General features: G+C 47.0%; 1 protein-coding gene across 6 annotated transcripts in view; it reads right to left on the reverse strand.

The window, feature by feature from the left end:
* FBXW11 (F-box and WD repeat domain containing 11) overlaps positions 1-15,811 on the reverse strand; it is a 117,820-nt gene that overhangs the window by 16,038 nt on the left and 85,971 nt on the right. For all 6 annotated transcript variants that reach the window (XM_066388073.1, XM_066388071.1, XM_066388069.1 and 3 more), the window contains 3 exons: positions 14,965-15,055; positions 5,054-5,191; positions 2,046-2,164 (listed from right to left, as the gene is read on the reverse strand). In XM_066388073.1, the coding sequence (XP_066244170.1) occupies positions 2,046-2,164; positions 5,054-5,191; positions 14,965-15,055 (348 nt within the window). The remainder of the gene's footprint in view (positions 1-2,045; positions 2,165-5,053; positions 5,192-14,964; positions 15,056-15,811) is intronic.

Here is a 15,811-nt window from a genome sequence, read left to right on the forward strand (position 1 = left end):
GGAGACGGCCAGGGAAGGGTTGCGGCATCTGTGCCCTGGGCCCACTCTCTGCAGTGGCCCGAGGACACGTGGACTTCACTTGTGTTTGGTTATTGGGACCTGATGCCTAAGCACAAAGTTAAAGGAAGCAACTTCTCTATTTGCTGAGAGGTATTTCAAAAAAGAAGGCCGAGGGTAGCTTTGCCCAGGCTTAGGCTTATTTAAGAGTCAGGTGTTCATGGACTCTGTTTTCAGGCTTGTGTTGATGGCAAAACAATGATTTTTCCAGTAAGTGGGCTTTGCAGGGAGACTGGGATAACAGGAAGGCGGCTGGTGGCCGGAGAACCGAGGGCCACTCTGAGCTTAAGGCTCTCTATGCCCTGTGACACGTCTCTGCATCTATGGACTCTAAGTCATGACGTCTCACCAACTCCCCCACCCATCGATCACCCAACTGCTTTATGGGCAAAGCCAGTGTCACTCAAGTGGTTCAGCTTGAGGGTTAGGGACAGCCCTCGAGGGTTAGGGACAGCCCTCCACGTCATAGCGTCTGTAACGGCCAATCTCCTAAGAGCAAAGGGGGAAAGACTCGGGCTTCTCAGGCTGAGAGACATGATCTATGGCAGGAGGGGCCTGGAAGCTCTGGGCCAGGGAACGGACACCAGACAGGGCGGTAACTATTCCAGTCCTCGCAATGTCCCTGTGAACATCCTCTTCCGGGCTCTGACTCACCAGGAGAGGCGCATCCTGCTCTCCTAGGAGACGCCACGCCTTCCCCACGCCACCAGCAGTCCTGCTCTCCTAGGAGACGCCACGCCTTCCCCACGCCACCAGCAGTCAGCTCCGGCGTGAATGAACCCCTCCTGAGCCCAGCTCTGACGAGCCCCTTAGCACACCCAAACCAAGGCCATCTGGTGTGGGAAATGTCCTTGTCCCAGTGGTGTAGGAGTGAGTCCCAACAATGTTTCCTTTCTACCGTCCCGACTTCCAACCAGCGGCCACTACCTCCCTCCTACTGGGGCACCTGCCATTTCCAGCCTCCTCACTGTCCTGGAGTGGCAGCTAAACACCAGTGTCTCTGTGACTGGAAATGGCTCCGTAATATGAAGACAGTCTTAAATGATATAAATTCAAAGTTCAAAATCAACTATGTGACTCTGAGCAAATCACCTAACCTCTCTGATCCCAGTTCCCTTGTACACCAACAAAAAAGATTAATATCTAGGCCCTGGCCGGTTGGCTCAGTGGTAGAGCGTCGGCCTGGCGTGCGGGGGACCCCGGTTCGATTCCCGGCCAGGGCACATAGGAGAAGCACCCATTTGCTTCTCCATCGCCCCCCCTCCTTCCTCTCTGTCTCTCCCTTCCCCTCCCGCAGCCAAGGCTCCACTGGAGCAAAGATGGCCCGGGCGCTGGGGATGGCTCCTTGGCCTCTGCCCCAGGCGCTAGAGTGGCTCTGGTCACGGCAGAGCGACGCCCCGGAGGGGCAGAGCATCGCCCCCTGGTGGGCAGAGTGTTGCCCCTGATGGGCGTGCCAGGTGGATCCCCGTCAGGCGCATGCGGGAGTCTGTCTGACTGTCTCTCCCGTTTCCAGCTTCAGAAAAATATAAAAAAAAAACAAAAAAAAAAGATTAATATCTACCTACTGATAAAGATTGATGTGAGAATTCAACAGGATGACATTCTACAAAACACCCGGCACCCTCTGTGTCCCGCCAAAGGTTCTGCAAACAACTGCTCCTGGTTCTTTCCGTGTCTGCCGGTTACTGCCCTGCCCGCCCCTGCCCACCCCGCCCTTGAGCGCATGCACAGTCTCCCAGGGGAAGGAGCTAGCCCACACCGGGCAATGGGCTTTTGGAGGAAGCATGTTGCCATCTCTGTCCTATATGGCGATGGGAACAGGACCTAATTCACAGAAGTCAGCTTTCCTGCCTACTTTGTTCAAGTGCACTTACACCTATATATACCACAGGGGCTTCAAGTACAGCGTGAAACACGAGTGCAGAGGACAGGGGGGTGACTCCCAGGCTCCTCGGGGAAGTCCCGACCCCTGAAGCCAAATCACGCACCTCACAGTCGAGTCTGAAGATCCGGTCACAATGACACGCTCGTCGTACTGGAGACAAAGGACAGAGCCGGTGTGCCCCGTTAACACTTTCAAACATTCCAAGCTGGTTTTATCCCAAATCTATTGAGACAAGATCAACCACAAACAATGAGTTAGCGTATCATGTTCTGATAAAAGTTTCTGTCTCACCTTAGTTTCTGGATCATAAAATAAAGCAAACCTGTTACGGTAAGTAAGAGTTAACTATCAAACAGCTGGGAAATGACGAGGAGGAAGAGGCAATATTAAGTAACTTCCAGAATAGGTGTACTGTTTTGTTTCGTGGATTCATACTTATAAGGGGAATTTTAAAATAAACTCCATGAAAAGCACTGGCTCACCCTCTGGAAGACGATGTGACGAAACTTAGGAAGAGCCTTGAAAAACGCATACGCCTCAACCCTTCATGTTTGTTCCAAAAATGTCTGCCATTTCAGGAAAATCGCAATGTAAACTACAAAGTTTTCGATGAGAAAGTATAATATTTCATTACAGTGTTGTGCTTTTTAAAAGTCCTAATAAAATTGTCTATAATGGCATAACCACTATGTATATTTTAAAAAAGAAAAAATAGGTTAAAATGAAGTAAAATGTTACTAATAGCCGGTTTTGTCCTCTGAGTGCTCTTCTTCTCACTTCTTCTGAATAGTTGAAAAACATATTTTGTGGACCCATTTCTTCCTTGGACAATAACATCATAATTTGTCGTGTCCCTCACGATTACTACAAACGGCCAAGGAGTTGCAAGTGTTATAGACATTTAAGTGACTGTATAAAACAGCAAGGCTTGCTTTCAATTCCAGAGAGTAGACCCACAGTGATTCTGCACACCTGGTTAGCGACCAAGGACTGATACAGAGTGAAGCACACGAGGTCGGCATCCACAGGGATGCCGCTGGACCCCGAGGTCTGGATGAGCTCCCCGGTGTGCACGACTACCTACTGGTCTACGTCTTAGAAATCAAATGCAAGCTTAATTTAAACCTGAGAGTGAGAATTCTTTAGAATTACATCCAGTGTACATGAAACGAAAACCCACGGCCAACCTACGCTCTGACAAGGTGCTTTATAAACCATTCTTATCTAGTTATTAAAGGAATATTGCCAAAACTAAACGGTAACATATGCCCGTCTTCCCAGGGTGTTATTTGTAGTCACAGGTTAGGGCAATCAATAAGTATTACATAAAAATAGAGATCGTGGTCTACTATGTTGTGCAAGTTGGAAAATAGGTGTTTCTACTGCAAGACTTCTCAGAGCCTTTATATCCTGTACCCTGTGAATTTATAAGGTGATGTGCAGTGTTTTCTAAACTTCTTTGAATGGAAATTATTCTTTTATCTTTTTAATTTTTCCATTGATTTGAGACAGAGAGAAATGAAGGGAGAGGGAGAGAGAGAAGCATCAACTTGTTGCTCCACTTAGTTGTTCCATTTAGTTGTGCACTCATTGGTTGCTTCTCACATGTGCCCTGACCAGGGATCTAACCCACGACCTCAGCATGCTGGGGCAATGTTCTATCCACTGAACTACCCAGCCAGGGCGAATGGAAGCACTCTTCAAATTAACATTCTTTAGATCCATATCCACAGACTACCTTTTGGGAAACATTCCAAACACAGAAAACCAGAAAAGTTCCTTTATATGCTTTAATTAGGGGTGCTTTTGAAATTATTGAAATTCCACTATGTATTTGGATATATTTTTTAACAAAAACCAAACAAAAGGGCCCTTTAACTCACCCAAAGTAAAACAATATAAAAAAACAGGGCTAAGATGGAGAAAGCACACTACAAACTATTTTCCCAGTTGATTACAACTAAAAATTCTACACAAAATACAAAAGCAACTAGCTAAGCACTCTGAAAAGTGTGAAAGCGCAGCAGAGGCAGTTAAAATTCTGAGAAATCACTCTTTCTGGTCAGAAGGACTGGGGAAAGGGATCCCTGGGGGTCAAAGGAGGTGGAGGACCCCATTTCCCCTCTCTTCTCACATGGCTTCGATTCAAGGACAGACCCAGTCATGCAGACACCGTCAGCCAGTAAATGGATAAGCACACTGTGGTTACCCATGAAATGGAATACTACTCAGCAATGAAAAGGAATCAACTATCTCTAAATACAGAAACAGACAAAACTCTACTGCACTATGCAAAGCGTAGGAAGCCAGATTCGAAAGGCTACACACTGTGTTGAGTCCACTTATAAGATACTCTCAAAAAGGCAAAATTATAGAGACAGAAGAAAAGATCAGTGGTACCCCAGTGTCTAGGGAAACGATTGGAGAGTCAGACACAGGCAGGACAAGGGATCCTTGCGGGGTGGGGGGGCACACAGACACTGTTCTGCATCTTGACTTATGGTTACACAATTATTTGTGCTTGTCAAAACTCAAAGAGTTTTACACCAAGATGAGTACATTTTCCTGTATGTAAATTATCACTAAAAACTTTATAACTAAAATCGTAACGACAGAGTTTTCTTAAATGAGAAAATAAGCTATAAACAATATAAAACAAAATCTGTCAGATCAGCTGCCAAACATGAAATCCAGAAATAGCCCAGCTCATCCCCCACTGAAAAGCAGTCTAAATGGCTGCCATTTTCTTGTGTTATCATCTGAGTCTTTCTCAGAAACGTAAAGGGTCTGACTTTGATTTACAGGCAAATGAGCAACACTTCCCCGACAAACAAAGTGATCGGGAGCCCTGTAAGACTGAGATGTTTTACTCTGTGCGCTACCACACAGAACGTAAACATGCCTGGAGAAGGGGAAGAAGGGAGACCGCCCAGGGGTCTCGTGTTAGTGCACGGAACATGCTGCCTCCAGTTCGGAACGCCACTGAGCGCGGCCAGGATTGAAGGGAACACATAGACTGATCTGGAATAAGCCAAGAGATGGACATGCCTAGTGTCTCACATGGAAAACCACAATTCCATGGTTTAAAGGTAACACAAAACCGTCATTCACCTTAATAGAATTATCCCGTAGCCCACTGATGATCTTTTCATCATCGTACTGTAAACAGTAGACGCCTTTACTATTTTCAGAGCGGCACTGAATCCTCTGCAAGTTGTGTCGTCCACACCGCCAGTTCGATTCTATAGTCTGGGGGGAGAAGAAGCAACAAGTGAGCTTCAGTGAATCAACGGTTCTGTGAGGCTTCAGACTCGGCACGCCGTCCAGAGACAGCATACCACCGCTACCCCATCTTGGTTTGCGTAACTGTCTGTGGAGAGGAATCACGCTCTTTTCCAAATAAGACATTAGCCCGACAATGTTTTTTCTCAAATGTTCCCGGCCCTGCTGGCAACTATCACAGGATTTCCAATGAGTTTGGGTTGGGTTTGAAGAAGAAAAAAACGGCCTAGACAGAAGTTGGTATGTTTCAAGAATGCCATTTGCATCCAAAACATACAAATACATAGTAACTCATTGGGTCACTCTCTAATACCAATTAAAATATTTGGCGGAAGACCCCCAACATTAGCCTATGCTGAGAATCGGTGTGCCCATACAACGCACTGTCTCGGTCACTGAGAAAAGATATTGAACAACTATTACAGGCCAACTGCTATACACAAAATGTTATTTGTTATCCATTTGTAACCTTCCACCAGACCGAAGCTCCTTTAGAATAAGAACAGCCCGTTCCAGCCCTGGGGTCATTCCTTCATCACTCGGGCAGCACTTAGGTTGCGCCAGGATATTCAGGTACTGACTGTGCTAGACATGGGGCATGGAATGAGCGACAGGAAGCACCCCGCTTCCATGGAGGTGCCCCCAGGGCCTAGGCACACAGGGTCTGCAACTGGACATACTCCAGACATGTTCATTTGGTTAAACGGTCCATGCATCAGGCTTGGAAGGAATTATTTCCATTTGTGCAACAAGAAAGGAGTTTCCTTTGTGGAGCCCACAGCACCAGTAACTGGATGCGATGGAAATCACACCCAGTTCTCCTGAGTCTGAGTCCATGCTCTCTGCACTGAGACATGCAGTGTCTATAGAGTCCAGTTCTGGCTGTTGAGGCAGGCAGCCCAGAACATGAGGAGCTCAGTCACAAGTCCAGATAAAATGCCCGAGCCAACGAGCGAGGCTAAAGCTAAGTGCCGCCGGACCGAAGGAGACAAACAGTAGCAAGGTGCAAGACAGTGGGTGGAATTTAAGGAGGAATGGCTTTGTCCAGAGCACTGGAAGACCTAAACTTTTGTAGTGGATACCGGGGATTTTCAGGATCAAAAGATAACAAAGTTTCTACTTAGAACAACCAAAATGTAAACTGATCCTTGCAATGAGGGGACGGTAGGGACCAGAATAATTGGTCCTCAACTCAGGATTAACTCTCAGAAGTTAATTATCTGAGTAGCTAAAAGTCTGATTAGTTGCTTTGCTGAAGAAAGGAGATAAATCTCATCTCCATTCATGATAAGCACTTAATTACTGGTTCTGCTGACATCTAAACAGCATTTCCTCTTCTTTGGAAGGCAGTACACTCCTGTCTGCGCTAAGATGTTAAAATTCACTGAATGTTATGCGTTGGGTACTATGCTTTCATAACATTGTGCTGTACACTGATTTAATCTTCACAACTCTGAAGCCGGTTTATTATCCTCATTTTATCGGACCAAAAAGAAAAAAAAAGAAAGAAAGGAGGGCTGGAAATATTGATACACATACACAGTAAAGGAAAAGGCTTTTCTGATGTGGCCTCAGTCCTTGGCACAGGAGCCTGGAAATACAATCCCCGCCCAATGCAGCCTTGTGAGAGGGCAGGCCGCCTACTTCCGGCGCCCAGGAGATGTGGGGAGCGAGGAAGTACTCACCTGCGTCAGACACCAAGTCAGGGCTCTAACCAGCAGCATGGCTGCCTGCGAGTTTGTGAAGTGTCAGACATAAGAGCGTGTGCCAAACCAAACTAGTCCACCCTACCTCTGCTACTGCTACCCAGGTAGACAACAATTGTGTTCGTATAAGCAACTTTTTAAAAAGGGGTGCAGAATTAAAATCTTTTTTTTTTTTTTTTTTTTTTTTTTTAGAGACGGGGGGGGGGGATAGATAGGGACAGACAGACGGGAACGAAGAGAGATGAGAAGCATCAATCATCAGTTTTTCATTGCGACACCTTAGTTGTTCATTGATTGCTTTCTCCTATGTGCCTTGACCGTGGGCCTTCAGCAGACCGAGTAACCAACCCCTTGCTCGAGCCAGCGACCTTGGGTCCAAACTGGTGAGCTTAGCTCAAACCAGATGAGCCTGCGCTCAAGCTGGTGACCTTGGGATCTTGAACCTGGGTCCTCCGCATCCCAGTCTGACGCTCTATCCATTGTGCTACTGCCTGGTCAGGTTAGAAATCATTTCTTGAACTCAGTGCTTAGAATCATCTAGAGAAATAGTTCATTTTCAGATGACTGAAGCCCTCAGCATGCCAAAACATATCAGGCAAATGCTGACTGCGGAGGAAGACGTACTGGGAGTAAGTCTTACTTATGGCCAGTGGCACTTGGCCATGGTCACGGATGTTCCTGCTCTCCCCTCCTGGGGCTCAGAGCTGCTGCAGGGCGCATGGCTCCAGAGAAACCCAAAGTGTTCCAACGGTGAGTGTGGGACGTCTCTCTCCCTCTCTCTAAGTTATTCCAACAGTATGTAACATCTCTCTCCCTCCCTCCCTAAGTATTCCAATAGTGAGTATGTAACATCTCTCTCCCTCCCTCCCTAAGTATTCCAATAGTGAGTATGTAACATCTCTCTCCCTCCCTCTCTAAGTATTCCAACAGTGAGTATGTAACATCTCTCTCCCTCCCTCTCTAAGTATTCCAACAGTGAGTATGTAACATCTCTCTCTCTCTCCCTCTCTAAGTATTCCAACGGTGAGTATGTAACATCTCTCTCTCTCTCCCTCTCTAAGTATTCCAACAGTATGTAACATCTCTCTTCCCCCCCTCTCTCTCTCCAAGTATTTCGACAGAGAGTATGTAACATCTCTCTTCCCCTCTCTCTCTCTCTCCCCAAGTATTCCAACAGTGAGTATGTGGCGTCTCTCTCCCTCTCTCAAAGTATTCCAACGGTGAGTATGTAACATCTCTCTCTCTCCCTCCCTCTCTAAGTATTCCAACGGTGAGTATGTAACATCTCTCTCTCTCCCTCTCTAAGTATTCCAACAGTGAGTATGTGGCATCTCTCTCCCTCTCTCTCTCTCTCTCTCAAAGTATTCCAACGGTGAGTATGTAACATCTCTCTCTCTCCCTCCCTCTCTAAGTATTCCAACGGTGAGTATGTAACATCTCTCTCTCTCTCCCTCTCTAAGTATTCCAACGGTGAGTATGTAACATCTCTCTCTCTCTCCCTCTCTAAGTATTCCAACAGTGAGTATGTAGCATCTCTCTCCCTCTCTCAAAGTATTCCAACGGTGAGTATGTAACATCTCTCTCTCTCTCCCTCTCTAAGTATTCCAACAGTGAGTATGTAGCATCTCTCTCCCTCTCTCAAAGTATTCCAACGGTGAGTATGTAACATCTCTCTCTCTCCCTCTCTAAGTATTCCAACAGTGAGTATGTAGCATCTCTCTCCCTCTCTCAAAGTATTCCAACGGTGAGTATGTAACATCTCTCTCTCTCTCTCTCTCTTTCTCTCTCTCCCTCTCTCTCTCTCTCATACATACACACACACCAGGTATTAGTTTTAAAACATACACATTCTAAAAATATTATTGAATCAGTAAGAAGCTTTGTTACTCTGTATTTCAATGAATGAAAAAGCACATTTACCAACACAGGGGAGCTTGGGGAAAAAATTCTTTTTAAAGAGGCAGTGGGAGGGCTTCTCATACCAAAAAGAATTTCCGACATGTTACATTTTCCCTCTACCCTACAACAATTTCTAAAACGAGGGGGCTTGGTTATAACCCTTGACTCTGTCTACAGTCACAGAGCAGAGGAGCCGGGCGGAGGCACTCCGGGGAGCCCGATCAGGACAGAGGGCACCGCCCCGGACGAAAGGCTGAGCTGTGTTCTCCGGTTCCAACCTGCGAAACAGAGCCCGTGCCAGGGCCCCTCGAAGCTCCGCTAGACCACAGGCTTTCATTCTAAGTCAAACGGAAGTGAGAAAACGGCTCAGCTTCTCAAGGCAGAGCAAGAGCCTCCTTTCCTATCACACACAACTGAATTTTAAAAGAAAGACTTTGCCAAATAATTCTTGATGGAGCATTTATTATTAGGTTCCTTAATCCCCAAACAAGTGTAGTTTGTTTCACAGTGCCAGGAAAGCGCCACCAAACCAGATCAGGGAGTGGACGGCTTCGCTGCACACCACCCCGTCTAATTCACCCTTCTCAATCCCCAAGGCCACCCACAGACGAAAGCAGCCCTTCCTGCTGACTGTGCCTGCCCAAAATACTACCTACCACCTTATTTGACGACCTCAGCTAGAATGCTAAGCCAGGCCTTTATTTAAAAAAATTTTTTTTTTTAAAGAAAAACCAGACCCCTCCCTGGCCAGGTAGCTTGGTCGGTTAGAGCATCGTTCTATACAAGGTTGTGGGATTAATCCCTGGTCAGGCATATACAAGACTCAACCAAGGAAGGCATAAGTAAATGGAACAACAAATCAATGTGTTTGTTTTTTTCTTTCTCTCCCTTCCTTTCTCTTTCTAAAATCAATTTAAAAAAAATTTTTTTAAAGAAAAGAAAAAGAAACTAGACCTTAAAAACAGAAGGCAGCCCAACTGTGGTGTAAAAGACCCATGTCAATGAGCACGTTAGCAAATGGCGTGGACTGTGCACTGCAGCCTGCTCCTCTGCCAAGACGGGAAACCGTCTACTTCCTCGACACTGCTGGGAGGATCCCCGGGGATGACACAGGTGAGTGCTCATCACAGCGCCTGCAAAGGGCAGCGGTGATGCTCTAACCGTCTGTGCAGAACACGGGCCAAAAGGAGTAGGTTCTGACCAGAAATTCTCCCCCGCAAATTGCCAGGAACGCTGCCTCAGTCTAGGCAGCCTTTAACTCTGATGGCCCTGAGCCCCGCCCCAGCCCCGCCCCAGCCCCGCCCCAGCCCCGCCCAGGAGCGGGCTCCGCCTTCGGAGGCAATTCAACTACCATCTGCAGGTCAGTGGCAGGCACTCAGGGTACACACAGGTGCACCTCTCCATTATGCAGATACCTGCCATTTCACTTGGACATCACGTGGTGTGGCTACTGTAGAGGAATATTTCGTGTTTTTGAGCACTTGTAAAATCCCCTTACCCTGTGCAAATTTTCAAAATACTGGGAAAGTAGCCATGATACACAGAGTATACAGCGGCATTTAAATTGGCAATAGAGTGAAAACAGATGTCTGAGTATGGAGGGATAACATTATTTTTAGAAGCCTAAACACAACTGGGTGGGTGGGCAAGTTTCAGCATTCTCTGGTCAGGACAATGTTAATATCAAGTCTGCAAACCACAAAAAAGCTCCCCACTTTCCCTGAATAAAATGTGGTTTATTAAAAGGTGCGACACAACCCACCATCATTTCACCAGGGGTCCGTTCCAAGGAGAGCGCTCGGAGGCTTTCACCCAGGGAGTGAAGACGGGGGAGAGGAAGAGTCCAGGGGAGGGTTTGCTTCTGCTGAGACGGCAAGAGGCAGAGCCAAGCTCAGGGCAGCAGAGCTCAGACCGACTGAGAGACACCCGGGGGCCGAGAGACACCGGGGGGCCGAGAGACACGGGGGGGCCGAGAGACACCGGGGGGCCCAAGAGACACCCGGGGGGCCGAGAGACACGGGGGGGGGCCGAGAGACACGGGGGGCCGAGAGACACGGGGGGGGGGCCGAGAGACACCCGGGGGGCCGAGAGACACGGGGGGGGGCCCAAGAGACACCCGGGGGGCCAAGAGACACGGGGGGGGGGGCCGAGAGACACCTGGGGGGCTGAGAGACACCCAGGGGCCGAGAGACACCCGGGGGGCCGAGAGACACCCGGGGGGCCGAGAGACACGGGGGGGGGGGCCGAGAGACACCCGGGGACCGAGAGACACCGGGGGGCCGAGAGACACGGGGGGGGCCGAGAGACATGGGGGGGGGCCGAGAGACACCGGGGGGGGGGCCGAGAGACACGGGGGGGGGCCGAGAGACACCGGGGGGCCCAAGAGACACCCGGGGGGCCAAGAGACACGGGGGGGGGGGCCGAGACACCCGGGGGGCTGAGAGACACGGGGGGGGGGGGGCCGAGAGACACGGGGGGGGCCAAGAGACACCGGGGGGCCGAGAGACACGGGGGGGGGGCCGAGAGACACGGGGGGGGGCCGAGAGACACCCGGGGGCCTGGCACAGTGAAAGGGGCATGGCCTTTGGACTAAGAATCTCAGTTTTGAAAATTTGAGATTAAATCTCTGGAACAAAGTACCTAATAGTAAGCTCACCATTAATGATGATGATGATGATAATGATGATACTAATTAATACTCTAGATAGCAAAGAAAATATAGCTGCTTCTTTTAGGAATGTGCCTCAGGTTTCCCAGGACTTCCTCCTCCATTCAGGCGCCCTCTAGCTCCCTCCCCGCCACTCTCTGTGGCAAGAACAGCCATGAGATAAACCTTGCAGAAAGCTAAAATTCTTCTTTCTTCTCCCCAGACTTTATTTCTCACATTTCCTGAATCATAGGGGCTGGCCACACTAAGCCAAGTTCTCTACCTTTTCCTTAGAAATGAGCCAATTTCTGGTGAGTCGATGTGGAAGGGCCAGGGCAAGGTCATCTGCTCAGAGAACCAAAGCTGGGGCTGGCTCGCTGACCGCAGCCAGCACACGAACTCGAGTTGTCAGGCAGCGCGCGAAGGAGTAAAGGAAGACCAAGTGGTGAACTGGCAGCCTTGCACAGTAGATGGGGAGAACAGACTCCACCACTGTGTGTGGCAACAGGGGAGGGAGACACAAACATCCACCTAACACACAGGGCATAACTTATCTTCTGGCAATGTGCTTAATTAAAATCCTGTAAAGTGCTCCCTTGACTATAACTGGACTAAGACAAGGCCAGTAACTCATGCCCTCTTTTCAATGATCAGTCAAGGGTGCTGCATATTCACTCGATTGGGGAAAGGAGTTCACCTTGAACTCTGTAGGTAGATAACAACACACATCTTTCTCCTTCACTTCTTGAATTTTCCAGTCTGCAAATGACAACGCTAAGCCTACAGCTAGCCAGACCTCAGTTAAAATCCAGCTTCTCCTACATAACTATGTAGCGAGAGCTGAAACTTCTTAGTCTCCATTTCCCCTTACTACATATGGAAATACGTACCTTGTAGGAATTAAATGCAACAATCTGTGTAAGGCACATAACATAGTTCACACTATACTGCAAGGGCTCAAAAGAGGGTACTTGTAACTATTACTTGCTGCTATGGGGGTTTCATATCAGCCATACGGGCAAGAGCCAAGCCTGTGAGTCTGCCATTTGTTGGATCAATGGATCGCTGACAAAGCTTACTACCTGTGTGTCCACACGGAACAGAATTAAACATGCTCCCAAAACAGAGGTAAAGAACTCTGTTTTGATGAGGCAACAGTGATCTACAGTACAAAGAAGTCGTATGAAACACAGAAGAAAATAAGGTTGAGCATAGACTCTGTTCCTCACTAGCTGCGTGATCTTGGGCAATCTGTTTCACCTGTTGAACCTCAGTTTCCTCAACCTTCAGGTACTGTCCAGAGTGTTCAATGAGAACATATTATAAAATGCTTAACAAGACCCTGGCCGGTTGGCTCAGTGGTAGAGCGTCGGCCTGGTGTGCAGAAGTCCTGGGTTCGATTCCTGGCCAGGGCACACAGGAGAAGCGCCCATCTGCTTCTCCACCCCTCCCCCTCTCCTTCCTCTCTGTCTCTCTCTTCCCCTCCCGCAGCGAGGCTCCATTGGAGCAAAGATGGCCTGGGTGCTGGGGATGGCTCCTTGGCCTCTGCCCCAGGCGCTAGAGTGGCTTTGGTCACAACAGAGCGACGCCCCGGAGGGGCAGAGCATCGCCCCCTGGTGGGCGTGCCGGGTGGATCCCGGTCGGGCGCATGCGGGAGTCTGACTGTCTCTCCCCGTTTCCAGCTTCAGAAAGAAAAAAAAAAATGCTTAACAAAGTAGCAAGCACAAGTAAATGCTCTATACATGGTATATTATTTTTATTATTACTATTAGTGAATATACCAAAGTATAAAACATCCCTTACACTAAGAGATCTAGCCCACAAAAATCTGGAGGAGACCCTTGTGGCCAACCAGCGGGTTTTTCCAAACCACACTTTAAGAACCACTGAGTAGACCACCATGATGCGGAGGTTTCGTGTCAAATAGGGCTTTCCCCCACAGCTCTATTTCCCTCACATCTGCCTCCTCAACTAACTTAAAAATATTATTTCAGCCTGAGGAAATGGATATGGTAGGTGGCGTCACACACTGTCACGCCACAGAATACTGTATTAAGTTCATACTGTCAATTATAATAGCACTCGTGGGGGTTAAATAAAATAATCCGTGTCACCAGATCTTCAGCCTGATAAAAGATCTTTCAAAATTCCTGTTTATTAGTGATTGACTTTAAACATCATCCTTCTCATAATAAAGGATTTACTAAATTATTCAGGGAAACGTAGAGCTACATGGTAAAGAATGATCGGGATAGGGTGGGAAGCAGAAAGTAATCTAGTTACTAAGATGAATGAAGAAGCAAGTCTTCGTATATATAACTCTCTGGGGTTACGCGAGAGCCCCTCTGAACACACCAAGGAACCTAAGACTCAACCCTCTGTCTCAGCTACTGGCGCTGCCGGAGCAATTTACTCTTAAGTTTTACCAATGGATCAATTAATTCCTAACTTTATGATTTGCTCAGCAGCAGCAGTTTGGAATTATTTAAGCCTCCCTAAAAGGTTATTTTATAGCTCATTTTAGGGAGCAGAATACTCAAGACAAGGGCTTGTGCTTTCAATAATGACATTCCGGTCACATTCAGATTTACCGTTAACCGAATGATTCCATTAGTTCACATCTGCCTCGGAAAGGGGGGGAGAGAAAAAGAACCTCCAGAAAAGCACATGTTTCTCCAGTAATGAATTTTGGCACAATAACTTTTATGTCTATCACCTGGGGGAGAGGATTACTTCACGTTTGGGAACCTGAGTGTAACTTTATGGGTGATACAGCATTGCCCAGAGAAGGCTGAACTGCTCTCTGCCAGGGAGGAAATGGTCCAGGAACCAGGACCGGCCAAGAACACATGGGAGAGAGCTAATGAGAAATGCCTGTGCCTGTCTCTCTGGGTTCAAGGAAAAGGAGCTCCGTCATAAAACCGAACCAATTAGGACACAGGAGCGATATCAAACACCTCCGACGGTCCTCATCAAGTTTACAGAGTTTTACTGGTCTGGTGAAGTTACACTCACATCCAAAATGGTCCAGAAGCATAATTTGCTCTATAAAACCCACTTAATTATTGCTTACAATCATATTTGAGTCATTTTTATGAAAAAAAAAATATGGGAAATGTACAGAGGAAACTGAGACTGTGCCTTCTCAAGTTCCCCAGATATGGCTCAAAAATGTCAAATCACTCATCTAAGGAACCGGGCCTTGGATTTTATCAAATTAGAGTGAAAGGCTGATTTTGGATTAAGGTTTTTAATTATAGCAGCCCTGTGAAGCCTTTAAAAGTTAGACCTTTTTTTTTTTCAAAAAGAGGTAATGTATGCTGAAGGCTAGCTACGTTATTCATTGATTGTGATACATTTGTTTCACGAGTTCAACTTTTAAAAAAAGTACTTGTTACATGATTTTAGATCAACAGAACACTAAGGCAACATAAAAAGTTGAGAACAAGACACAAAGAGCCCACAAAAAAGATAAATCATAAAGTTACCTCTATATCCTGGATAATCTTTGGGTATAATGACCTATAAAACGAATTGGGAGGGCCATCTGTGGGTCTGTTTTTAAACAGGTACTGATCCCTGGCAAATAAAAACAAACAGATGTTACATTTTTGCACATAAAAGGGTGAGTTTTAAACCTGGTGCTACAAAGATATTGTATCGTTCTCATCCTTTGACTTGAACGGTTCAAAAGGAGGATTTCTGAGCCTGAACATGTCAGACACAAGCTGACTTCCATTTATAGCTCTCTAACGTGATCCTGCCCTTTTCGTTTCTGAATATCCAACACAATAATCTAGCCTTTTGTTCTATAGTTTAATAAAAAGTGCTAATGTAGCTTTGTGGAAAACCTAACTTAGTACACATCAGACTTCCTCCCATAAAGAAAATACAGCCCCACCCTGGCTCACCCGTCTCCTGTCTTCCATCCGAAGCTCTTTCTCTGTGCCAACAGGGCCAGGTTACTAACCAGGACAGAGCAACAGAGCTGTATTTAAGATGATGGGTTTTCTCTAAAAATAAAAATACAAAAGTGTGCCTGCTGTGCCTCCCATTATCTTCAACCAGGAACAACCACCAACAGCCAAATGGCATTATTTGATTTTCTCATATTCTCTCTTTTTCTTATCGACCTCTTGGTAATGGTATTATCACTTAAGAAAAATGTGAAAGGACAAGCATAAATAAACAGCTTTGAAAAGCCAACTCACTCAAATGATACAACACTTCCTAACAGTAACTATGAAGAAAATACACATTTCAGGAGAAATTCTGACCCTGGCCAGTTGGCTCAGTGGTAGAGCGTCGGCCCAGCATGTGGATGTCCCAGGTTCA

This window comes from Saccopteryx leptura, chromosome 6 (genome assembly GCF_036850995.1).
Source record: "Saccopteryx leptura isolate mSacLep1 chromosome 6, mSacLep1_pri_phased_curated, whole genome shotgun sequence".
Classification (NCBI taxonomy): Eukaryota; Metazoa; Chordata; class Mammalia; order Chiroptera; family Emballonuridae; genus Saccopteryx; species Saccopteryx leptura.